This window comes from Sorex fumeus, unplaced genomic scaffold, assembly GCF_029834395.1.
Source record: "Sorex fumeus unplaced genomic scaffold, SorFum_2.1 ptg000098l, whole genome shotgun sequence".
NCBI lineage: Eukaryota > Metazoa > Chordata > Mammalia > Eulipotyphla > Soricidae > Sorex > Sorex fumeus.
This window is the reverse complement of record NW_026606155.1, coordinates 58414768-58441599: the sequence shown is the minus strand read 5'-3', so window position 1 is coordinate 58441599 and position 26832 is coordinate 58414768. Positions and strand designations below refer to the sequence as shown.

The 26832-nt window shown below is 39.3% G+C and overlaps 1 protein-coding gene across 2 annotated transcripts in view; it reads right to left on the bottom strand.

Moving 5' to 3' along the window:
* The window catches only part of SLC25A21 (solute carrier family 25 member 21), a 557492-nt gene that overhangs the window by 12945 nt on the left and 517715 nt on the right, over nucleotides 1-26832 (bottom strand). For both annotated transcript variants that reach the window (XM_056134156.1, XM_056134157.1), the window contains exon 7: nucleotides 13402-13566. In XM_056134156.1, coding sequence (XP_055990131.1) covers nucleotides 13402-13566 — 165 coding nt within the window. The remainder of the gene's footprint in view (nucleotides 1-13401; nucleotides 13567-26832) is intronic.

Sequence of the window (26832 nt, the reverse complement as noted above, 5' to 3'; positions counted from 1 at the left end):
ATGTTTAGATTCTGCCTTCTGGAACTGTGAGTTACCATGGATGGTCTTTGTCAACATGATGAAATCAGACAGTCTCTCACCCTGTTCGTTCCATTCTAGGCCATGGGTCCCGATGTGAAGTTCTTCAGCTGATCTTCTCGGTCCTATCTTGGCATTAAAATCACCCAGGATGATCTTGTAGAAGGTATGGTCTTCTTTATAGAACTTCTCCAGCTCCATGTAGAACTTCTCGATTTCTCTTTCATCATAATGAGATGTTGGTGCATAGACAACGAAGATAGAAACTGCCGGCAGTGAGCCACATTTATTCAAATGTAAATGTCCGATTCGGGTTGTTAGGCATTTGAATGAATCAATGCTCATGGCCAAGTTTGTGTTGACAAGGACACCGACGCCTCGGACACCTCTTTTATTGCATGTTCTGAGGAACAATTCTTCTCCAGTGTCGAAAACGGCATGGTGAGATTCGTGTCTTCTTGTCTCGGTCAGACCAATGATGTCGTACTTGATCATTCACGCTTGTACCATCAGGACCTCGATGGGTGCATCTGATGCTAGCATACATGCATTGAAAGTACAGACGATCATTTTTGTCTTCCTTTGTTGTGGCAGCCTAGTTCGGCCTTGAGATTTTATCGGCCTTTCCTTTCTCATCTTCTCAGTGCTGCCATGTCGGTGAAGCCTTCAGGGTCAGGTGAATGAGACCAGTTGTAGCTACTGGTTTTGGCATATCGAATACACAACGGATAGCTTGTCAGGCTCTTCCGTGCGGGCGGAATACTCTTGGTAGCTTGCCAGTCTTTCCGAGAGGAATAGAGGCTTTTGGGGCAACCTCTAATCGCTCTCGTAGGTGTTACCATATTTGAACCCTATCAAATATGGTACAACAATTCCGGAAAATGGGTATTTAGTGTTAGCAGCCGCGCGGGTCCGGAAAGCGTCCTGGAGTGTGGTGGCGGCTGGGTAGTGGAGGTAGTGTCGGTAGTGTCTGCCAGTGGGGTATTTATCTGGTCCCGGTAGGGGTAGGGTGGGTCTTCTGTGCGTGCGCAATCTGATCCCTGGGTGGTTGGTGGAAGCAGATGGGGCAGGGTAGGGTGGGGCTCCTGATCAGAATCCCTTTGTCACCTGTGATTGGTGGAAGCAAGCAGAGGATCTCTGTCCCTTGGTCCACCGAGCCTGGAGTCCAAGGTCTCAGAGAGTTCCGCTTATCTTGTTCTGTGGGTCTTCAGTCATGCGTGAGTCTCGGCCGGAGCTGCCACGTGGGTCCGGAAAGCTCCTGGAGTGTGGTGGCGGCTGGGTAGTGGAGGTAGTGAGATCAACTGTTGAGATCAACTGTGAATGGGTACTCAGAACCCCAGTTGATTTTTCTACAGCAATTGTACTGAATTTGTGAGAAATGCACATTTGCTAAGATGTTCTCTAAAAAAGATAAACATAAAAATATCACGAGCTAGAAATCCTCAAAAAATTAAACATAGGGTTCGATTTGAGAGCTAGAACAGAGGGGATCACAATACTACTTCTGGGAATATATCTCAAGGATACAAAAAAGCACAGCAGAAATGACATCTGCACCTGTATGTTCATTGCAGCACTGTTTACAATAGCCGGAATCTGGAAATAAGCAGAGTTCCTGAGAATAGATGACTGGTTAAAAAACCTTGCTACATCTATACAATGGAATACTATACGGCTGTTAGGAAAGATGAAGCCATGAAATTTGCTTATAAGTGGATGGTCATGGAGCGTATCATGCTAAGTGAAATGAGTCAGAAAGAGAGGAACAGGCATAGAATGACTGCACTCACTTGTGGAATATAAAATAACATAATATGAGACTGACACCCAAGGAGAGTAGAAACAAAGGCCAGGAATATCACTCTATTGTTGGAAGTCTGTCTCATGAGCTGGGGGAGAAGGCATCTGGAGTAGAGAAGGGATCACTAAGTCAATAATTGTTGGAAGGATTGTTCAGGATGGGAAATGTGTGCTGAAAGTAGATAAAGGAGAAAACATGATAGCCTCTCAGTATCTAAATTGCAAAACATAATGCCCAAAAGTAGAAAGAGAGAGTATGGGGGAAATTGTCTGTCATAGAGGAAGTGAAAGGGTTGTGATGGGGACGGGGGGGATACTGGGGACATTGGTGGTGGAAAATGTGCACTGGTGGAGAGATGGGTGTTTGATCACTGTATACTGAAATTCAAACATGAAAGTTTTCTAACTGCATCTCACAGTGATTCAATTAAAAAAAAAAAGAACAGAGGGGAGGGCACTTGCCTTACATACATTCAAACTAGGTTTCATCCCTGTATCCATATGGTTCCCCAAACACCTCTAGGAAGTGATCCTTGAATTTAGAGCCAGGGGTAAGCCTTGGAGTACTGCCAGGCATGTTCCCCAAATCTAAACAAACACACATAGCTACTACACACCCCGAAACAAAAATAACACAACCCCCCACATAAGGACTGTATGATCTGCAAATTCCACTTCTGGTGTTTAACAAATAACTAAAATCAGGATCTTGAAAATATCATAGCACTCTGGGTACATTGTAGCACTAATCATGATAGTGAAATTTTGGAAACAATCTTGACAGATGAATGTACAAAGAAAACATAGTCTATGTAGATATATGCAGATATATCTACATAGACTATGTTTATATCTATGTATAAATAAATATATGTATATATACACATATACACAAATATATATCTGTATATACACCATTCAGTCTTTCAGAAGAATATTCTTCAAAGTGTGACAACATGGATGTAGCTATTTTGGGGGGATACACACCTGTGTTCAGGGGTTTCTCCTAGCTCTGCAGACAGGAATTACTTCTAATGACCTGATGAGTCTTGGGAGATCATATGTGATTCTGGGTTATTGAAACCACATCAACCACATTCAAGGCAAAGTGTCCTACCCATTGTACTATCAGGCGACCCCCCATGAGACCAATCTCTTAAGTGAAATAAGTGAGTCACAGAATACTAATTACTACACGATTCCACTTATATGAAGTATCTAAAACAATCAACTCCAAAGTATCTAAAACAATCAACACCAAGAAGATATTTTTAGAGATTTTCTACAAAACATTTTATCTTTTATGAAACAAAAATTCACTATATACTTAGAGTTTTTGAGTAGAGCTCATGTTAAGTGGCTGTATCACAATAAGATTAAAAAATTAATTTTGAGGGAAAAAATGAACATTGACCAATTTGGATGTAGCCCATCAGGATAAAAAAAAGGGTTGTAGAGATAGTTCAACAGACTGAACTTATGCTTCACATGTAGGAGGCTCAGATTTGATCTTTAGAACCAAACAAGACCCTGAGACTGCCAGAGTGACTCCCAAACACAAAAGTGGGAATACCGCCCAAGACCTGATGGGTGTGGCCAACACTCTACCCCTGCATATGCATTCATCCATTCATCCATATATATATCTGAAATAGAACTTTATTCCTCATAGTCAAAAACCAAACTCTTCATAATATTTATCTTGAGGTACTATTTCCCTATCTATGAATGAGCATGTCTTTTCCTCTAAATATGATACATTTTTTTCATAAAATAAAGGATATATAACTAAACTAAAACTGAAATATTATTACATGCATTGATCTTATTTTGTGATAGCAATACAAAATCCAAGTTTTGCTGGTGTGGGGACTTGAAATGCTTGGGGATCACTCCTGTAGTGCTTTGTCAGGCTGGAGATCAAATTGGAGAGGGCTCCATGCAAGGCAAGTGCCTTAAACCTCCATCCCCCCAATAATTACATAATTTCTCTGCAAAAATTTTAAGACTGATGTTAAGATTGCTTTTAATTAACAAGAACACTGCAACAAAGAGAAGATATAGTATGCCAGAGACATAACTAGCTAATAAGTTAGAATTAATATTCAGTGTCTTGAAAGAACTGTTCTGCAATTTCTATCATACTGTGATTTTTGCATGAGTGAAGAGCTAAAGAGAGGAGCTTATCAGCCCTTCTTTAGAAGATCAAAGAGTTTCCCTGACAGGACATGTTATTTATAGATAGTCTACATATAGCTTTACAAGTGACATGAAGAAGTGACCTCAAAATGTTGGTGAGGGGCTGGAACGATGGCACAGTGGGTAGGGCATTTGCCTTGCACACAGCCAACATGGCCGACCCAGGTTCAATTCCCAGCATCCCATATGGTCCCCCGAGCACTGCCAGGAGTAATTCCTGAGTGCATGAGCCAGGAGTAACCCCTGAGCATCGCCGAGTGTGACCCAAAAAGCAAAAAAAAATGTTGGTGAATATAATATTTAAAAGCTTCTAACAATTCAACAAAAATCCCAATCAGAAATGGGATCATATGATTCAAAATAGTTAACTCTTAATACAATAAGTACTTGCAATTAATCTAATCTGAGTTTTTGGGATCATGGCCATTAAGCAGTTCGATCAGGAACCAGAGAGGCCATGCCTCCAATTATATAGCTGTGCCAGAGGTGGTTTGTGGGTGTGTCTCCCACATACCTAACTTTTGACCGTTTACTTTCTTGGTAAACTTTGCCCCAAGTTTTTGGGGTCTGGCCAAAGGCACAGCAGCAATTTGGGGGTATCTGGAATTCTGAAGGCCCATCAGGCTGCTGATGCACTCCCCTCACAGGTACAAATTGACCTGTTGTTGGCATCATAACCCATGATAGTTGGTTATTTATTTATTTATTTATTTATTCGTTTGCTTTTTGGGTCATGCCCAGCGATGGTCAGGGGTTACTCCTGGCTTTGCACTCAGGAATTACTCCTGGCGGTGCTCAGGGGACCATATGGGATGCTGGAAATCGAACCTGGGTCGGCCACATGCAAGGCAAACACCCTACCCTCTGTGCTATCACTCCAGCCCCCTATAGTTGGTTTTAGACATATAACACAGCCATATTATAACACCAGTCCCACCACCAATGTCCACTTTCCTCTACCTGTGTTCCCATACTCCATCCCTGCTACCTTGATAGACATTTTTTTGGGGGGGAGGGGAGGCATATTCATATACAGAAATGCTCAGGATTTACTCCTGGATCTTCATTCAGGAATCATTGCTGGCAGTGCTCAGAGTACCGTATGGAATTCTCAAGAATGAACCCAGATTGATTGTATGCAAGGCAAGCTGTCTCTTGAGAGCGAACACCAATAGTTTAAAGAGTGGTCATGAGAACATCTTTCGTTTCCTCAAGACTGCAAGCAAGAGGTGGTAGAAATCTGAAATTCCTGATGCATTTCCACATTTAAAAACTGCAAAAAATCCACTCTAGTACTAAGTTTTTGAATACTTCATTTTTTAAATCATTCTGAACACCTTGATTCCAGAAAACCACTTAAAAAAGCCTCTCATGTTATGCTATCCTAACTAAAAGACATTGAATTAATAAGACCATCAATGAAGCGTGGATGAGAGTATTGCTGGAGGGATTCTCATCTGGCTAAACAAAGTAGTTCTGCTAAAAATGTGTTCATGTGGCTGTCTGAAAAGCAGCTGGATGAACCTGGGTGAAGACTTGGAAGGCCTGCTCATGGGATTTGGTGAGAAAGACTGAAGAGGAAGTTAGAATGACAGATGAAACACTACACATTAAAATTGATCTTCACAGTCAATGGATTGCACTTAGAAGATGAAACTTGTGCACAGTGAATGCAACCTGTGTAAATGTAATATGAGAGAGACTTTAACTGTCCACAGGTCATGTAATGTGGGATTTCAATTGTCCATAAAGAATTTTACATGGTAGCATCTTGGAACATGCAAACATCCTAAACCAACACCCGTTTCCTCTTCCTACCTGTCCCTGAGAAACTTCCCAACAATACATTCCTATACATTCTTTGACTGCATTAAGCAAGGTGTTTGTTCAGATAACAGGAAGGATTAATCCTAGTGTCTTGAAGAATTGATCAACTGGAAACTGTAGTATTGTGTTTAGTTCTCTTTGGGGGGGTAAGGGGGCACACTATGCAGTTCTTAGGGATTACTCCTGACTCTGTACTCAAGGCTCACTTTTGGTTGGTTCAGGGAACCATATGTGCTGCTGAGGATCAGACCCAGGTCAGCCACATACAAAGCAAGCACCCTACCCACTGTAATATCTCTCCAGCCCCTGTGTTCAGTTCTGATACTGGCATTGATCAATCTGATGCATCTATAAAAGAAAAAAATGACTGCAGAGATAACAAAAATCATTTCATTAAGTGAAGTGTAAAGGAACTCTAGATAGATTTTTACAAAGATTTTTTTCAATCTTACAGCCCCAAGAAGAAATATAGAACTATGATCAAGAGCACAAGTCTAGTCTTTAGCATGATCTAGTGGGGATGGACAACAGATTCTGCTGCTATTCATGAAAAATTCTCCAAAGTCTGCTTAAGGGAAGGTCTAAGCCGTGTGACTGTCATCTTTCTGAATACACAGAGGCTGACACATCATAGTTGTTTAATAAATGCTCTATCAGTCTTCCTTATAACAACAGATGACAGAAAGAACCGAGGACTCAGAACAAATACTGGGGGTTTGTATTTGGTCTTGTTAAGCATCTGGTAGCAGCCACAAGGCAAATAATAATAACAGCTCACCAATGCCTTTCACACAGCTGGCACATCTTGAAAATCAGGTGGTGTATTTAAACCATAGTTGCCTCCTGGTAACTGAACCAGAAGGTAGCTTGAGTGAGAGTAAACTGCCTCTGTTTTTTAATAGCAGAAATTTTCATTGAAGTCACTGTTAGTTTTAGTAGGGTCAAATCACCTAGGAGGAGAGCCAGCTCTCAGTATATACACCTTTCATTTTCTCTAATCTTGGTTCTCTTTGGTTGTTTTGTTCATAAACTTTAACCAAAGAATTCTCCTCCCTGCCATGCCAAGGGATCATGATGTTAGTACACCAGTGAAAATACCTGCTGTTGAAGCTTAATTAAAAAAATACAGTTGTTTCCTCTTTACAGCTATCAGCAGAATCTATTACAGTGTTTGTCTTCTCTTCATGTGAGATAATTTGGGGAAATGCTAGCTCTTCACTCCACAAAAGGTCACCGGCTAAAATGAGATGGTTTAATTGATAAGCATTCTGTAAGGAATGTAGAGTATTCCCAAGATGCTATCCTTACAGGACTCTGGGCTTTGGAATGAAATCAAAGTCTTGTTAAAAGCTCAGCATCTAAATGTAGCCATTCAGAAAATAGCCATGAAAATTCCCTTTCCCCCCTAAGCTATCTGTTCTTTAAAGTGCTATGAAATATAAAATAATTTAAAATAATTTTACCTACCTAGCCTTCATTATAACGTACAAAAATGTCAAAATTGGTTAGGGTTTAAACATGGCATTTATCATTTGATTAGTTATTATATATATTTCTATCTACATACAAATCTCTGTCTTTATGGACACATATGTAAAATATTTAAATACATATATGTCCATATAAAATATAGGCACTATCTATCTATAGGGGTAGATAATACCTTGGAGATTCAATTATGTCACTATTATCATAAAAATGTAGGAAGGTATTAATATTTTTCATTGGGAACCTAGTACAATTTTTGTGTTTTGGCATGCTCCATCTATTCCTTGTCTCAATAAAGGAATTGACCCCAAGGAAAACTAACAAACCAGGTTCCCAAAACAAAATTCTGAAGGTTGATAAGTCAGGGCAAGGACATACTGAGATGTTTTGATATAAAGGTAGGCAGATGATCAAGAAGAAGTCTTTGAACAAAGTTTATTTCATAAGATTCCACTTCTGGACTTCCTCTATAAATGAAACTTTCCCATGCCCATTTAGTTCCACTTATGTAACTGCTTGTTCGACAACCCCCCTCAATCAAATCACTAAAAAATGATCATCCACTCTAGTTTATGCCAAAGTCATCTGGGCCCAGTTACTTTCTGCAGTTTCTTCTTCCTCCTCCTCCACACCCTTCTGATTCTTTTATCTTCTGGGTTCTCAAGCATCTGTGTCAAGGTTGTCATCTACCCTGCCTGCTCTGCCTGCCTGGGTTCTACTCATGCTCTTCATTCTGACCTAGCTAATTGTCACCCTTGAAGCTCAGACTAAGGATGGCTCTTAAAAAAGGTCTTTCCACAGAACTTCCCTATAGAATCTTATCTTGCTTTTTTGCCTCACCTACCCCTTGGTATACATACATTAGGCTCCTTGGTTGTAAATATCCACGGGTTGAGAGTTATTTTTCATTGCACTTGGCATGGGTGCCACAACTCTGATTTGTTGTTTTCTATCTCCTCTATTAAACTATCACTGACACTGTCACTGTCCTCCCGTTGTTCATCGATTTTCTCGAGCGGGCCCAGTAACGTTGCCATTGTGAGACATTTGTTATTACTGTGTTTGGCATATCTAATACGTCACAGGGAGCTTGCCATGCTTTGCCGTGTGGGCAAGATACTCTCGGTAGCTTGCTGGGCTCTCCAAGAAGGGCGGAGGAATCGAACTCGGGTCGGCCATGTTGGTCGCTTGCAAGGCAAACACCCTACCCGCTGTGCTATCGCTCCAGCCCCTATTAAACTATAAACTCCATTAACATAAGGGCAGGGCTGATCCTTAGTGAGACAGTGCCTGGCACAGGCCAGATACACTGTGATAACTTCCGGAATGAATGAGTAGAAGAAACCTGTAGAGGATCTAACTCTACTTGCACCTCATTTCCAGCCACTTGGGTGGTTCATGCTGGAAAGATTTGGCCTAAAGTTTATTTAAGAAAGTGTCTGAACCCCTGCCCTCTTCTCTCCAACTTCCCCCTTGTCCTCCTCCTCCCCAACTCAAAATCCCCAGGGAGTCTGTGAAAACTGCCAATGAAAGATAGCACTTTTGAAACTGCAGAATCTAGTCACACACCCTGGAATTTTATAGATAATATATATTTGTAGTTTGACTCCAGTGGTTATTGGAAAGGAGAGTTTTTCTTAATGAAACTTTAATGTTCTTGCCTTTTCCATTACCGGATGATTGGTAAGACTAATGATCGAGTGAGAAAGAATCTGAAAAATAAATGGTCATAAATTAGATCCTACTATGATCTAATTCTACTGAGATTCTTCTTTTCAAAATACAAACAGCTCTGTCTAAGTTCCCCACTTGAACCCAAAGGTGCATTTTTCATTCAGCACAGGGCACACCTTAGGGAAGGAGGCTGCTCTAAATCATGAAACGAGCACATTTCCACATTTCTTCTGATGAACTGAAGTGCACATGGCACCACCCACAGCCTTTCTACAGAATTTAAAAAACTCTAGAAGTAAAGGGAAAAAACATTTGCATTTCTAAAATGGAATCTCTAATGAAAATTACCTTTGGAGAAAATAAAGTATGTTTGACTTAATGCTGTCTGTAGTAAAATGACCACAGGGACAGGCCTAAATGGTTTATTAAGTAAGAAAGATTGAACATATGAAAAATTGTTCTTTCCTAGAATATTTCCAGCTCACATATGTAATTTATATCATGGAAAAATTCAACACAAAAGGTCTATTGTTTTTGGCAAAATAATGTGCAAACATGCTTAATTAGGATGCAAACTGCTAGCACAGCTTAGTACTGTTGACAGCCGTAAGCTTTAGGCAGCCATTTCTACTGTTGTTATTATCTTACTTATGGAAAATACAAAAAGCATGTGGAACTGGAAAACAAACTATCAAATTTGTAGCATTTTAATCTTCAGATTCTTATTTTACATTAACATTGCAAACTGATTCTTTGAACATCTTTCACTTGGAAAAGAAATGCGAAAACACTGCTTTTGCCTATAAACTTACTCCCATGGATATCTAAAAAAGATGTCAGTATTTAATTGAGTGCCTGTTTCTAGTGGGCTTACTTTCTTAAATGATGGTCTCTTTCTGGGGAGAAGTGATCATTTTTTTATCCTGACAATTCCATTTCATCCACTGCAAGATGTAAATGAATGCCTGCATTACGTGAATTATTTGGTCAGTTAATATCCATAGCCACCATGGCGCTAGAGCAATAGTAAACAGGTAGGATGCTTGCTTTGCATGGGGGCCAACCTTGACTTTATCCCCAGCACACCATATGGTCTCCTGAACATTCCAGGAGTGATCTCTGAGCATAGAGCCAGGAGTAAGTGCTGAGCCAGCTGGATGTGGCCAAAGACCTCAACATTTTTGTTTTTGTTTGGGGGCAACACCTAGTTTCCCTGTGGATATATTTCTGCCTCTGAGCTCAAGGATCACTCCTGGAAGAGTTTAGGGGACCATATATGTGGTGCTGGGAACTGAAACTGAGTAGTAGGAGAACACCTTACCCACTCTATTATCTCTCAGGCTCCAAAATCCCAGCATCTTGAATTGAAATTATTCCCATGTTATACTCTGTAATTTCCTCACCAGCCAGAGGCTGCCCTTTCTCCACTCTGCTGCCAGAGTGATCAGGTAATTTCCCTGCTTAAAATCTTTCATATGGCTTCCATGTCCTGCCAGGAGTGATCCCTGAGTGAAAAACCAGGAGTAAGTTATGAAAGCCATGGTATAGCTGGTATAGCCTTCAAACATTATATATGTTATATGTATATATGTATATATATTATATCTATTTCACCAGTTTCTCAGCGCTCTTTAGATAAAGTTCAGAATCTTGACTGTGAATGATTTGACTTCTGTAAACTGGTGAGATCAACAAGTCCTTTCTGTAGTTTCAGAAAATCATTAAAAAAAGACACTTCCATTAAAAATATTTTATAAAATATAATAAATTAAATGTATTTATTAAATATAGAATATTTCAGTATTAGTAACATATGACCATATACAAATTTTCCTAATTCTTTCTCTCTCCCTCCCTCCCTCTCTCCCTCCCTTATTCCCTCCCTTCTTCCTTCCCTCCTTTCCCATTCCCTATTCTTATCCTTCCTTCCTTCCTTCCTTCCTTCCTTCCTTCCTTCCTTCCTTCCTTCCTTCCTTCCTTCCTTCCCTCTCTTTCTCCCTCCCTCTCTCCCTTCCTTCCTTCTTTCCTTGTTTTGGGCTACAGTGTGCAGGGCTTACTCCAGGCTCTGAATTTAGAGATCACTTCTGGCAGTGCTCAGGGGGCCATCTGGAGTACTGGGGATTGAAACCAGGTCGGCCATATGCAAGCCAAATGGTCTATCTGCTGTACTATTTCTCTGGTTCTTAATTTTCTTTCTTAAATAAAACATGAAAATACAGGCAAAAACATGTATGGTAAAATATGCAGTATTACTATAACTTATACAAGTAATTGCATGATTGCCATCTGTCTTTAAGTAGTCAGAGACATGGAAGCTTAAACACTTTGCCTATTTTGTAGGGATATCTCATCTCAGATTTTATAGCCATTCAGAGGTGTATGGCTCATGCAGTATCTCAGGAGCTGCACTTTTAAAACCCCAAACTTGGTTTAATTACTCTTTTTAGTATGAAAATTATTAATTTCTGAATAAGCTTCCTTGCATTGTCATTTTTCCCTGGACTTCATACATTGTTTAGTTCATTCCTAATTAAAGCATCACCACACATCAAATATTTAACTCTCCTTTGCCAGCCAGGACCAAAATGTTTGTTGTGCTCAATTCCTTATGGACTTACAGAAGGAAAATTATGAATACCCCTTGAGTCCGAATAGTCAAGGGAGAGTCTACATTTAACTATAGTCATTAATATACTTCAGATCAACAAAACATAAGTCACTCAATAAATAGGATTTACAAATACAATTAGACCTGTTAAGAACTGTAGCTAGTACATAAAAAAATGCCAGAAGATGGTTAGTATGGAGTGAAATAGTTTCTCAGGACAGAAGAGATAGTACAGGAGGTAAGGCACTTGGTTTGCAAGTTGCCTGTATGGTTGCAAACGTGGTCCACATCCTATATACCAATGGTACTGTGAATATGCTATGGGTCATTCCTGAGCTAGGAATAAGCCCTAAGCACTGCCAGGTCTGGCTCCAACAACAATTTTTTTTATGATATGATCTTCAAACTTTTTACACAAAGTAAAATAAAGAACTAAGCCCCTATGGGAGACTTGTTTCTTGTGAAAAATGTTTCCATAACTGGTGCTTTCAGAATTACTATTTTCATGACAAGTTATGTGACGATGGGGGAAATTCTCTGATATGTAGCTTAAAAGATATTCATCTTAAAGCACATCAGGAAAAAGAAGCATACCATGCATGCTTTAATCTTGTAGAAGTTAAATGCATCTCAAATAGTAACATAATAATTCTTATTTTCCAGCAAAGCAAAGGATGCTAGAAGAGTTGACTATGACTTACTCTTAAAAAAATTTAAGAATTAATATCTAAGTAAAATTTAAACTTTAGGTGATAATTTTACCCACATTTTCAGAACATTTTATTCTCTTTAGGGTTTAAATTTTTTGTTTCTGTTTCATTTTTGAGCCACACCTGGCAATGTTTCTACTCTGTGCTCAGTAGTAAGTCCTGGCAGTGCTTGGGTTATGATATGTGGTTCCTGGGAGTAAAGCTGGGGTCAGCAGGATACAAGGCAAGGGCCTTAGTTTCTGTATTACGTCTCTGGCCCAAATCAACATTGTTTTAGAGTATAAAAATGTCAACTCTCTTGAAGCTGAACTTGTAACTTTCTTGAAAATTTTAACTTTCTTGAAAAAGTTATACTTCTGAAATAAAAAGTAATAATATAGTTTTAGGATATTCTTCTTCATTTTTCCCTCTTTTACTTCATGGTACTCAGGTTTTACTCCCTGAGCTGTGCTCAGGGACCACCCCTGGAAGTGCCAAGCAGGGGGAACATATGTGGTACTGGGGGATGGAACTGGGGTCATTCAAGTGCAAGGCAAGTTCCTAGTCAATGTACTCTCTATTGAACAGAAATTTTTATTAATGATAGGTGAGAAGCATTTCTTGTAGTGGTGCTTTTTATCAAGAACATAAATTTTGGTGTTAGACTTGGGTTGAAGTCTTTGTTCTTATTTTATTTTTGGGCCACACCTAGCAATACTCAGGGGTTATTCCCGTCTCTGCACTCAAGAATTAATTCTGGCAGTGCTTGGGGGAATCTATCTAGGATGCTGGGAATTAAACTCATGCAGGTCACTTGCAAGGCAAACAGTCTACCGACTGTACTATTGCTCTGGCCCCATCAAATCTTCTTTTTTTTTTTTTGATTTACTGTGTGACCCTGAGTATTTTATTTGACCTTTCTAATTCTCAAGTTATGAATTTGAAATAGAGATATAAAATTCATAAGAGTTATGTGAGGTTAAAATAAGGCAAGAGACATATTTAACACAGTATGTGGGATATGATAAACAGTTCACAAATGTAGTCATCATCATCAATAGGATTTTTCCACCAGGACTTTAATTTTCCAATGGTTACCTTATTGACAGGAATGATGTTTTTGACATTGTGGTAGAAGCCAAAGTAAACCATGTTGAAAATCCCATGGCGTCCCAAAGTTGCTGTAAATCCCTTGTTGAGGCCCTGGAGTCCAAAGCCTTCCTTCTTAATGATGTGTCTTGCATAACTCATAGTAGATGGTTGCTGCATGAGAAAGGAGCAAGTCCAGAAAAATCATCTTTAAGACTGAGAAATAGAATAAATCACCACATTAACTTTCCTTCAGTCTCAATTATTAGGGACTGTTTTATCTAAACATGAATAATCATGCCTACATTCCTGTCTTTCACAATTAAGAAACTCCAAAAGTAAATAAAATCACATGCATAACAAGAGACCTGAAAGGGAAGACTGTTAGCAAAGAAAACATCTTTGGTAGAATTAGTGAAACTAATGACATGTAATAACTGTCAGGACTTTCAACATGTAAGTAGTTGTATCCAATTCTGGATTATCTACACTAATGGAGGGGATTAGCCACACAGACCAATTGGTAATCCAGAACTGCTCCTAGTCTAAAAAGAAATTTATTTTTGGTGCATGAATCCAGCATGTTTACTTTTCTAATTATGTTTTTCTAGAGTGAATGCTACAGTTAATCTTGATTCCGTTGCCTCAGTACTCGAACCTGTGCTAGGTTGGAAATCGCCATGGATAAATGGCAGTTGATTGTAGACTTCCTCCAGAAGGCTGACAATCAGTGTGCATATCATTTGCTATGATAAATAATAAATCGGTGGTATTGAGGGTACTGGGTTACCTTTAATTTTCTCTTTGCCAAATTTTGATTAAGGTTGAAGAAACTTACTTCAGTGCTGGAGTCTAGTTTGTTACTTCTGCTGGATCTTGCTAAGGAGTTTGTATTTTTGGTTTTCCCTGTGGTTTATAACTCATTCTGATTCAACTACAACTCATGTAAGTTGGTTTTTTTTTAAAGTTTGAATGATTATTTCCTTTTTTGAAGGGACAGTGCAAAGGACAGCTCTTCCTCTTAATTTCGAATAAAAAGTAAGGAGGGGGGAAATGTTCAGGATATATAAAATAGGCAATGGGTGAAAATCATGTTTGGTCTACAGTCTACTTTCAGCATGCTTCTCCCATCCTGGGAGGATCCTCCCAACACCCTTTAAAAAATGACATTTTCATATAGGAAAGCTAAACTTTCTCAGGTGATAATATTTAATCTCTATTCTACAAAATGTGGCTTTTTAAAAAATTTTTCTTTTTGGGTCACACCTAGTGATGCACAGGGGTTACTCCTGGTTTATGCACTCAGGAATGACTCCCGGCGGTGCTCAGGGCACCATATGAGATGCTGGGACTTGAACCCGGCTCTTCCCCTAGCCGCCCGAGTTGGTGGAGGGGTGGGCCGGGTCATGGGGCAGACAGTGGATTAATTGAGAGCCAAGCCAGTTGATTGATCAGATGCCATTTATTCCATTCTCCCCACATGCCTGCCCCAGTCTCACTGGGCACCCCCCCCCCCCCACACCATTCTAGTCTCACCCTGTTCCTCATTCCCATCTCCTCCTATTTCTCCAGCTCCTTTCTTCGTGCTCCATCTCGCAGCCTGGGCTCTCTCTCTACACGTGCCTGCTCTTGCATTCTTCTTCTACATTCTTCTCCCTCTGTCCCCCTTGCCAGTCCCTCTATATTCCATCTTGCTGCCCTGTCTCTTTATCATCTCTCTAACTCTCTTTTCTCTCCAACTCCCCTTTTTAGACCCTCATTCTTCAGTTCCAGCTCTCTGGATTCAGCCTCTCTTCCGCTAGTCTCTCCATCCCTACTTGTCTCTCTCCCCCTTGCCCTCTGGGCCCATGCTACACCCAGTCTGGTAGCAAAATCAACATAAGAAAGCCCTTCCTGAGGACCCACCTGGTTCAAAGGAAACACAACCTAAAAGGTATTCCCAAAGCCTTTCCTAACTGCCCAGGAGCAAAATACCTCTTAAGGTGCTTTTCTCCTTTCCTCTGTCCAATAACTCTATCAACATCTTAATACTAGTTAATTTTGTATGGACACAGTAAGAGATACATTGAGGCTTGTAGGGCAGCTCTCCTGGGAACATCTTGCCACAGACTCAGACTATAGAGCTCAGGCCAGATTAATCATTCCTAACCCTAGCAAGGTTCGAATCTAGTTATTACTTTTTGGATCATGACAGCATTTGTCCATGACCAAGATCTTAACTTATAGTTAAGCATTATGACACTTTGGCCAGGACCATCTCGATGCCAGGGTAGCACATAGCTCACCACTTGCCCTGGTTCCATCCAGTCCCTCGTCCGGGCCCTGCTTTTGGGGTGCTAGGAGTAAGGACAGCTGAGGCTTAGGTGGAGAGAACAGATGCCCAGGAGGTAAATAGCACTGACTCAATAAACTCCCACATTACAAAAGCATTTACTGTCTTCTTGTGTCCATACAAAAAGGACATTGCTCTGAATAAACTATGCAAAGAACTTAAGGAGAAGAGAAAAACAATATTTACAAGTCAACAGAGCACAAAGAAAGAGGTTACAAATAAACACAGAGGAATGGGAGCACTGTGACTGGGAGCAACCCAATGAACCTAAACTACCTGAGGCTATCTATGCAAGAAGGACAAAAGAATGTTATCCAATAGGCAAGCACAAGCAAAGCAAATGCCCTACCCCTAAAATGCAGCTTTTTAAATGTGTGTCTGGTATATTGATATCAACCCAAATAACTTTGATTTTTAAAACAGACTTAAAGACCTGTTGAGCAAAAGTTCATTTCTGTTCGAATGACCATGGAAGTACAAATGTGGGCAGAGGCAGCACTTCCCTTGCTCTGAGGGAAGCAGCTTTGAGAACAGAGAGGAAGGAGGCAGGAAAGAGAATGATGAGAAGTGGGGAAAATAAGGGGCAAAATGACAAACACAGGTGCTTCTTCCACTCAGCCCACATTTCTCACCTTCCTCACGAAAGCAGCGAAGACAGAGAATTCCAAGGCCCATATGAATGCTAGAGCACTGAGGAGATGATTTTTGAATTAAAGTGCAGCTGAATACAAATTTTCTTTAATAAAACAAGCCTCACGATGTTTGCATTGTTTAAAAACCTTAGAGTACCAAATCCTCAAAATTAAAGAGAAGCCCTTTATTAGGTCAGGTGAGGATCTAAAATTATTCAAGGGACATTTATTGATGGCTGTTACTGAGTTTTTCCTGTTGAGTGTGGAAAGCACAGGATTTGAACTTAAAATCTAAGACTTAACTCCAGTTGTGAATAATTAAGTACATCAGTGGGCAGCATAGTAGTTACAAATAGGGGCTTGGAGCTATAAAGGCTCGATTTTGTGTCTCAGCAATAGCACAGGTCAATTACAACAAGCATTGCAGTCCCTGATTCCGCCTTATTTTACTCATATGCACAATAGAGTTATAACTGCACTGCCACATTATATTGTTGTGATGATGAATAAATCAATGAACTTCATCCTAGGAAATCTTTCACCACATATTAGTTATTAAAGTAATGCAATTATTAAGATGTTAATAAAAATAGTTTAATAGTAAAATAACAGGTAATTTTACTGTGAGTAAAAGGTGATGTTAATCAAAAAGTAGAGGTGTCTCTATTTATATATTTTTTAAAAGTACAGGTTTATTTAAAGGAGAGGTAGATCATACTTAACTGGCTTCTTTTCAATCCCTTTTTCGTTTCCCCAGAACACTGGATGCATGTAACATATTCCATTTCTTGTGGTTCCTATGCCTCCCAGAATTTTTATGCCTTTGAGTTAGACCCCCAACCAACCTAAATGTAAGAAGTCTTCCAGGAATAGTCCCTCACACCAGGAGTTTTATACTTTGGCACAGTAGGTCCAACACACTGGCTTCTTCCCTCTCCCTTGAGAAATATCACTGGTAGCTGCTCTTCACTTGATTTATTTGTAGAAAAACGACATAGGAACAAAATCTTAAAGTGGAAAGCACATGCACATTGCTTCCATTTCATGGAGTTACAGCCCAGAGTACACATTTCATATGATTTCATTTCATTTCATTTGGGTTTGGAGGTCACACTTGGTGGTGTTCAGGGCTTCTTGCTGGTGCTCGGATGACCATATGTGTTATTGGGAATTGAACTGGGGTTGGCTAAGTGCAAGAGTTTTAACCACTGTATTATATCTCTCTGGCCCCGGAGGACACTCAGAGGTTGCTCAGAGGCATCTTTGACTCAGTAAATGTTCATCAACATCAGCCATAATCATATATACGTGATTTATATTTAACTTCTCAACAAGTATATGGAATTGCTATCATTATGATCCATAAATGACAGAAGAAGAAACTAAAGTTAAGTGAGTTGTTCAGATAACAAAATAAATACCAGAGCTCAAACTTGAACTCAGACTATGCATGTTTTTGCTGTCCTATCATTGAATTCCTTTTCTCCACAATCCTGTAAAGGGAGTGGTTGGTAAGTTATCCTCATTTTGAAGGTAAGGGAACAAAGATTATTACAAGCAATAGTTTAACCAGAATTCTGCCTCTAACCCAGTTTTATTTATTTATTTATTTAGGTCATGCCTGGCAGTGTTCAGGGCATGGACCTGACTCCGCACTTAGGGACCACTCCTTGTAGGCTTAGGGGACCATATGGGATGCTGGAGTCTGAACCTGGGTTGGCCAAGTGCAAAGCAAATGCCCTTCTTGAACTATTTCTCTGGCCCCTCTAACTCTGTTTTATATTTCTTGTAGAGTTATTCTTGTTATACATATGCTATAAAACTTTCAGAGTTCAACAGCCCAAAGTGACATGGTTAACATATATAATAACATAAATATATCTTTCTCACAACTTAGGGCATTGAGATAAAGAACCTCAGCTCTAATTCCCATAAAAATTAAAAATATGCCTTTTGCTTCCTTCACTCAATGACATTGCATTGCACAACTGTAAGCAAATATTTAATTAGGAAGGCAAAGCATAACTTCCACTAAGATGCTTTAATAGGAAAATACAGAATAATTTTGACTAGACCTCTGTAAACACAAGGAATTTTACTAAACTTATTTGATTACTGGGCTTCCATTTCAAAACAAAATGGTGACTGATTAGCATGATCAGTCAAATGATTCCAATACTATCCAATCCAGCAGCTCACCCACCAGTTCAGTTTCCTTCCAATATTTAGATTCACTCCAATTTTCATATTTAGTTACCAATGGTAAGCCAAATTGCATTCTAACTTTCCTAGAAGTACCTTTCTTTGACTGCACCACATCAGCCTGGAAGAGTAAGTGGATAGGAATGTAGCTATTATTGCAACAGCACACTGCTCTCTGCATAAGTTTCTAGAGATCTCTAGTTCCTTGGTAGCTGTCAGAAGTATTAGCATTTGAAGAAATTCAAAGTGTTTTTAACTTTGATTGCAACTACTGCCAACTGCTGATTAACCTATTCTTCCATATTGCTTATATTCTAGAAAATTAATTGTTTTTTTGCTTTTATTTGGTAAGCTATACCAATACTTTTTACATCTACCCATGAACATATTCTACCATGTTTATGAAAAATGGGATAAAATTTCTATTTAAAAAGTTTTGAAGAGGCTTAACTGAAACAGGGGACTTCGGGGCCAGAGATATAATACAGGTGTTTAGGCTCTTGTCCTGCATATGGCTAAGGCTGGTTTGACCCCAGAACTGCATGTGCACCGCCAGGAGAGATCCCTGAATACAGAGTCAGGAGTAAGTCCTGAGCACCAGCTGGTGTGCCCCCCAAAGTCAAAATAAAAACAACCCCCAGAGGAACTTTATTTTCTTTTTGGGTCACATCTGGTGATGCACAGGGGTTACTCCTGGCTCTGCACTCAGGAACTACTCCTGGTGGTGCTCAGGGGACCATATGGGATGTTGGGAATTGAACCTGGTATAAGCTGCATGTAAGGCAAATGCCCAACCTGCTGTGCTATCGCTCCAGCCCCTCCAGAGAAACTTTTTCCTAATATTCCAAAGCACAAACCTAGGTTACAGATTCCTTACTCTTTGAGAACCTGGTATTACCAATAAATCATTGAGATGACCTATGGAGGCTGAGCTTTTTTTTTTTTTTAATTTATTTTTTTTTTATTAGTGAAACACCATGAGGTACAGTTATAGACTTACAAATTTTTGTGCTTGGGTTTCAGTTATACAATGATCAAGTACTCATCCCTCCACCAGCGCCCATCCTCCACCACCACGGGTTCCATCATCCCTCCCACCCCCCACCCCCCCATCCCTCTGCCTTTGTGGCAGGGCATTCCCTTTTGTTATCTCTCTCTCCTTTTGGGTCCTGTGGTTTGCAAGAGAGTCATTGAGTGGCAATCATGTTTGGTCTATAGTCTACTTTCAGCATGCTTCTCCCACCCTGGGAGGATCCTCACAACACCCTTTATTTGGTGCTCTCTTCTCTATCTGTGCTTTCTTTTCACCTAGCACGTGTGGCTGGCCTCCAAGTCATGGAGCAAAATTCCTGGTACTAATCTCGGCCACTTCTGGGTGTTAGTCTCCCATTTTGTTGCTTTATGTTCCTCAGATGAATGCAATCTTTCTGTGTCTATCCCACTCTTTCTGATTCATTTCGCTTAACATAATACTTTCCACGTAGTACCTCTTGTATGTGAATTTCATGACTTCATCTTTTCTAACAGCTACATAGTACTCCATTGTGTAAATGCACCAAAGTTTCTTTAATCAGTCATTTGTTCTCGGGCACTCAGGTTTTTTCCAGATTCTGGCTATTGTAAAGAGTGCTGCAATGAACAAACAAGTGCAGATGTCACTTCGGCTATACTTTTTTGCCTCTCTGGGATATATTCCCAGGAGTGGTATTGCTGGGTCAAATGGGAGATCAAATTCTAATTTTTTGAGAATCATCCATACTGTTTTTCAAAAAGGGTGGACCAGACGGCATTCCCACCAGCAGTGAAGGAGGGTCCCTTTCTCACCACATCCGCGCCAGCATTGGTTGCTTTTGTTCTTTTGGGTGTGGGCCAGTCTCTGTGGTTTGAAATGATATCCCATTGTTGTTCTGATCTGCATCTCCCTGATGATTAGTGATGTAGAGCATTTTTTCATGTGCCTTTTAGCCATTCGGATTTCTTCTTTGTGAAAGTTTCTGTTCATTTCCTCGCCCCATTTTTTGATGGGGTTGGGTGTTTTCTTCTTGTGGAGATCAACCAGTACCTTGTATATCCTTGATATCAACCTCTTGTTGGATGTGTATTTGGCGAATATCCTTTCCCATTCTGTAGACTGTCTTTGTATTTTGGTCACTTTTTTTTCTTTGGAGGTGCAGAAGCTTCTTAGTTTAAGATAGTCCCATTTGTCTATCTCTGTTTTCACTTGCCTGGCCAGTGGCATGACATCTTTGAAGATACCGTTAGCTTCAATATCATGGAGGGTTTTGCCAACTTTTTCAATGAACTTTGTGGATTCTGGTCTGATGTTGAGGTCATAAATCCATTTTGATCTTACTTATGTGCATGGCGTTAGGCAGAGATCTGAGCCCACTTTTTGCATGTAGCCGTCCAGTTTTGCCAGCACAATTTATTAAAAAGGCTTTCCCTGCTCCATTTCACTTTTCTTGCCCCCTTATCAAAGATTAGATCATCATATGCTTGGGAGGAGATGTCAGTATATTCAATTCTGTTCCGTTGGTCTGCAGCTCAGCTTTTTCTTTTTTTTGTTCTAGCACTGACCATAGCTGGTTCTTGTGAGATTACTTACTACAGACAGCAAGTCTCCTGTGAGCAAATAGCTATTCGCATATAGTCAATAGGTTCAAGCCATAGGGCAGTGGTTTCCTGTCTCTGATGTCAGAGGTGAGATCTAGGCACACCATATCAAAGACAGTACACAGGACATGAATTGGTTCCTTTGCTTCCTACAAAAAGGTGAATTTTGTTGCACTTTTGAGCCAAAGGAACAAAGGTGTTGCATTCTATTTCAACACAAGGCTGGAAAGCAAACCAGATGAGACTTTCACAAAATGAAGCAAGTGTTCTTATCTTACTTACAGAAAAAAATTTGCTTTGTTAAAAAAAAAAAGAGGAGAACCAGTAGCATATTTTTTAGTAAAACACCTTTGCTCTTCAGGGGATATGAAATCACTTATGGTTTTCATTATTCAAATGAAGTCTTAAAGCATTTACATAAATTTTTTAAAAATGGGGAAAAAACTCCTTTACTTTTATTTCAGAATAATGAAAAGAAATCAGGTTCAAAGTCCCATTTTAACACATTTCTTTTAGCTTAGCTAGTTCATAAGTGCACTTTTACAGATATTTTCCTAAGGCATGATTCTGGACAAAAAGTCACTGAATAGGGGCTAGAGTGATGATACAGTTGTAGGGTACTTGCCTTCATGAGGCCAACCAGGTTCAGTCCCTGGCACTCCATATTGTCTCCCAAGCCCACAATGAGTGATCCTTGAGCTCAGAGCCAGGAGTTAAGTCTTGAGCACTTCTTGGTATGCTCCCCAACAGACAAAAGGAAGTCACCTAAAATATGATTACATTTTACCTAGGGTTTATACTTGATGAACAAGTCTATTTGCAAACAATCTGTGTAGAGAGGAAATGTGGACAAACTTCCCGAGGCCGAGACATTAAGTCACATTCCAATAGCTCTGTGAACACAGAGCCCTTCAAGTAAGTAAGGAGCCATGGTGTGCATGAGGAGCATGAGGGGAGTCAACTGTTTTATGAACACAGACTGAGCTCAGAGGAGTTGAGCAACATGGAAGAAGCCTTTGCTTTTCAAATTACAAATGCACTTTTGACTTTCCTTAGCACTTCTTAGTCGAACACATTTTTTTTTTTTATCTCACTTAAAGAGAAGTATGATTAGGCTGAAGAGATAGATAGTTCAGTTGGTAAAGCATTTGTCTTGCGTGCAGATGACCCTGTTTACAATTTCTGGCACCAAATATAGTCACTGAAGCAATGCCAGGAGCCATTCCTGAACACAGAGCCAGAAATAGCTCTGGAGAAACACCGGGTGTGGCCTAGACCCCCCCAAAACAAAACAAGACAAAGCAATGTGATTGACCAGAAAGAGACCTTTATGCTAATGCTGAGTTTCTTTAGCATCAGCTTTATTCCCCTTATTTTCCTATTTACATAAGAGAAATAGAGTCACCAACTATTTAGGGTCAATGACTTTGAAATGACAGGTGTGTGTGAGCAGTGGGAAAAGTAGAAGGATAAGCAACTACTAAGGTGATGGGATTAGAGGCAGGTGTTGACAAAACATTATTTTTTATTTTATGATGCTACATAACTAGATTTGTAAAAGAAAAAAGTGCCAGTTTTGTAATCTATATATTTATATATATTTATAAAAATTTAAAAAATCAAATAGAGGAAAAAGCATGTAAGTCATATTGTACAATGTCAGGCTTTAGCAGATGTTCTGGAAATGGAAGCTTTTATCATTACTTCAGAGTCTTAATTCTGAAAGCAAAAATCTGCCGCTCCTTGTGCAGCTGAAAGGAAGACTTGAAGTCTATTTTCTGTAGGTGAGAATAGAGAAGCAACTGGCTGCTGACTTAAGATTGTTGAAAGATAACTATAGAAATGTATATATATATATGTATGTAATTCACTTTTCTGCCCAAAAGAATCATAGACTGGAAAGAAGTAATTTATGGCTGACTAGTTTCCAGGCAGTTTTCACATAGTAATGCAGGAAAAATCTGAATTTAACTCACTTCATCATCATGAATGTTGAAATACCGTTGAAGCTGGCTTCTCTCACAATCTGTGAACAGAGTCACGTGCTCACTTTATATGTAACTCAACACTTTTTTCTTGAAAGAGATGATGCAAAAATACAGCCTTTTTATCTATTCTATGTTAACTGTATGTTACAATTAAGTTAAAACATTTGCTAATTGCCTATGGAAATCAGAGTCACTAAGCTTTGTGATATCATATATGATCTCATTGATGTCTATTATATTATTAAGCATCCAGGATAAAGTGAACAGAACTATACTTAGTGGTACAATCCAAAACCAGAACCAAACCCTGAACTAATTAAAAACACTTGCATCCTTAAAGATTTTAACATCAGTTGCACATTTGCTATCTGTTTATTGATATTTAAAATTATAATCTTAGAACATAGGTAGAATACTGATTATTCTTTTCTTAAGATGAAAATATTTTAAAAATAAATAGAGTGAAGCAGTTTTTGAAAAAACACTTTTGCAATTTCCTAAAGGTTTAGCTTCGTATTTAAGGGTGAAAATGATTATGTTCATATGTAATGGAGATAAAAATGACAGAGTAGAAGGAAAACCTGTGGCCCATCCACACATCAGAGGCAAAGCCTATAGACCTCAAGGGGAGGAAAACACAATCCTTCAGCCAAATAATAACTTTGAAGTAGATTTCAAAGTCAAGAGAAACACTGGGAAACAATTCATACAAAATTTTGCTCCTGGGGAGAAATTCACATGTTCCAGTTAACAGAGAGCATGCCAGCCAACCACATGGCTCAACACAACTGATAGGATACTTTTAGTTGCTTATAAGTGTACAAAAAAGAAAGATGCACCCATATAAAAAGGGAGAAATGTCCCGTAAGGACAACGTACTATGAAGCTATACTTTGGGCTAGACTGGATGAGCAAACTAATTCCATAAGCAAAATGTTTGGGCAAACCTAGTCTTAAGTAAGCCAAAGAGACTACAAACCAGAACAAAACTTTGCTTGGGTTTAGCAGGATGGGGTGGGGTGGGGAATTTGGATCTATCCTGATTTTATCTGAACATGTTTTTACACCCACTGAACCAAACCAGAGCATGACAAAGCTGTGATTACTTTGCTCCCCACAGAAGGTCAAGCATATTTAAATTAGAGACTGGCTTTCTTTATTCACTGTGAATTTTAAGATGCTGGCCAAGATTCTGGTACTGGAATTGGAGGAAGTGTGGCAGGGATTATAGTCTTTGACTGATATGGTGGTGATTTAAAAAAGTGAAGGCAAGACAAGCAAATCTATTGAAATACTTTTTACTGAAGCAAGAAGGATATATGGAACCAAATGAACCACAATTTCCTTAAAAATTTTAGAATAGCTTATGGCTAAACTGGATGGGAAAACATACTTTATGGGCACCATACTTTTAACTGACTAGAGAATCAGACCTAGACTTCAGAGGAGAGAATTTGCGCAGCTGGAGCTAGCAGAATGCTTGAAATTCCTGGGAGATCCTAATAGGACTTGCAATTGAGGTTTTTTTTTTCTATTCTAGCTAGGAACCTCTGGTCCCAATCTGGCCCGCTGTCAGCAATTCCTGTCCCCAGAGTCAAGGGACTATTTATGCCCCACAACCTCCTTTGAGACATGCTCTGTGCAACTAGGATAATGACAGTCTTTTCGACTCTTCAGTGTCAATGTAATATTGACTATAGTTGCCTTACACTGTGTTCCAATGCAGAGTCCTTCTCAGTTATAAATACTTCCTGGGAAATTTTTCTGTTTAAAGGAGACCACGTTGGCTCAAGGCAATGAAACAGGAAAGCAAACAATTGCAGGATTCGATGGCGGATCACATCAAATAAAGGTTCAGCAGTATAGACAAGTTGTCTAAACTCATACTCTTGGCAGAACAAGAACTATCTACCTGCAAAATTAGCCTAGGAAAACTGCTCTGCTTTTATTAAGTGATGGTAAGCCATGTGGTTAGTTCATAAGCAGCCTGGATCCATTTAGTGTTCTACCACAACTGGTAGCTGTAATTCACCCAAAAGGTTGAACATCAAGTGAGATTTGTGCATATTGTCCAATGAAGTGACTAAGTGGCCTGGATCAAGAATTTATGTTAGCTTTCTATAACTACTCCTGAGAAAGAATCTCTCTCTCTCTCTCACTCTTTTTCTCTCTCTCTCTCTCTCTCATCATACCCTGAAGTGCTCAGGGGCCATATGTGGTACCAGGAATATGAACCTGGGCTAGCAGGATGCAAATCAAGTATTAATCCACAATTTAAATGTTTAAAGGAATTCGAGAATAGGAAGGAATGGGGGTTCATGGAACCATTAATAAAGATTTGGAAACTGGGCTATGCAAGGTTGGGTCCTAAGGTGGCCAAGCAAGTCATTCTACTTAAATCAGCTGAGATTTAAATCTCACTCCCTAAAGGTGAACTTGATCCTGGCAGAACCAGTAGAGTATTTCTTTTGAATTGCCTACTTTTCTATATTACAGTTATGTTTTCCCCCAAATATTCTAAAAAGGGCAAGGCTATTTCCAAAAGCCAATATTCATAGATAAGTACCTTGTGCATTCTTTTATTAAACACTGCACTAAGCAAAGCCCTCTCTTAATTTCTTACCTTCTGTCCGACTACTGTACTCGTTCTAGAGATATCCTGGTCAGAGGTTTGTATGAGTTTATTATCCCTGAACTGTATATTTAAGGAAGGCAGTAATATCATTGACCATTGTGCACATGGAGTGTCTTAGTTCAGACCAAAATGTACTGTAGGTATAAAGACACACATAGTCTGGGCTGGAGAGATAGTATAGTGGGTAGGGCATTTGCTTTGAAAGTAGTTAACCCAGGTTCAATCTCTGGCACTGTGGTCCCCTGAGCCCATCAGGAATGATCCCTGAACACAAAGCTAGGAGTAGGCCCTGAGCACCAACTAGTGTGGCTCAAATACCAAAAACAAAACAAAACAAAACAAAAAATCCAAATTAAAAATCTGTACATATTATTTAAAGAATGAAAAATTTTAAATGCTTCAAATAATTTTTATATTGACTGCACATGTAATGATATTTTTGATATATCAGGTTAAATAAAATATAAGATTACATTAATTGCATCTGTTCTTTTCTTCTTCTTAAAGAATCACCATGAAATACACAGTCACAAAGTTGTTCATGACAGAATTTCAGTTATAAAATGATCCTTTTACCAGTGTACATTTCCCACCTACCAATTCCAACCCTACCCCAGTCTGTCTCTATGGCAGGTAATTTTCTTCTCTCTCTGTCTCTGTCTCAGTCTCTGTCTCTCTCTTTACTTTTGAGCATTGTGGTTTGCAATACAAGTACTGAAAGGTTTTCATGAACTAAATGCTGAAAGGAGGTAAAGACATCTGTTTTTTTAAAAATAATGTCATATTTCTATCAGAAAATACTATTTCTATGTGTCAGATCATTTTTTGTATATTCAAAAAGTTATGTATAGATATAGAACTGTATCTTTATGTGTTTTCTGCTATAAACATATCATTACCTCTATTTTTGGTTTAAAACTATTTCTCTTTAAAAATATGTATACTTTTTCTATGCAATGTACCTTAAATCTCATGCACTCAGGAATTACTCCTGGCAGTGCTTGGGGGACCATATAGGATGCTGGGAATCAAACCTGG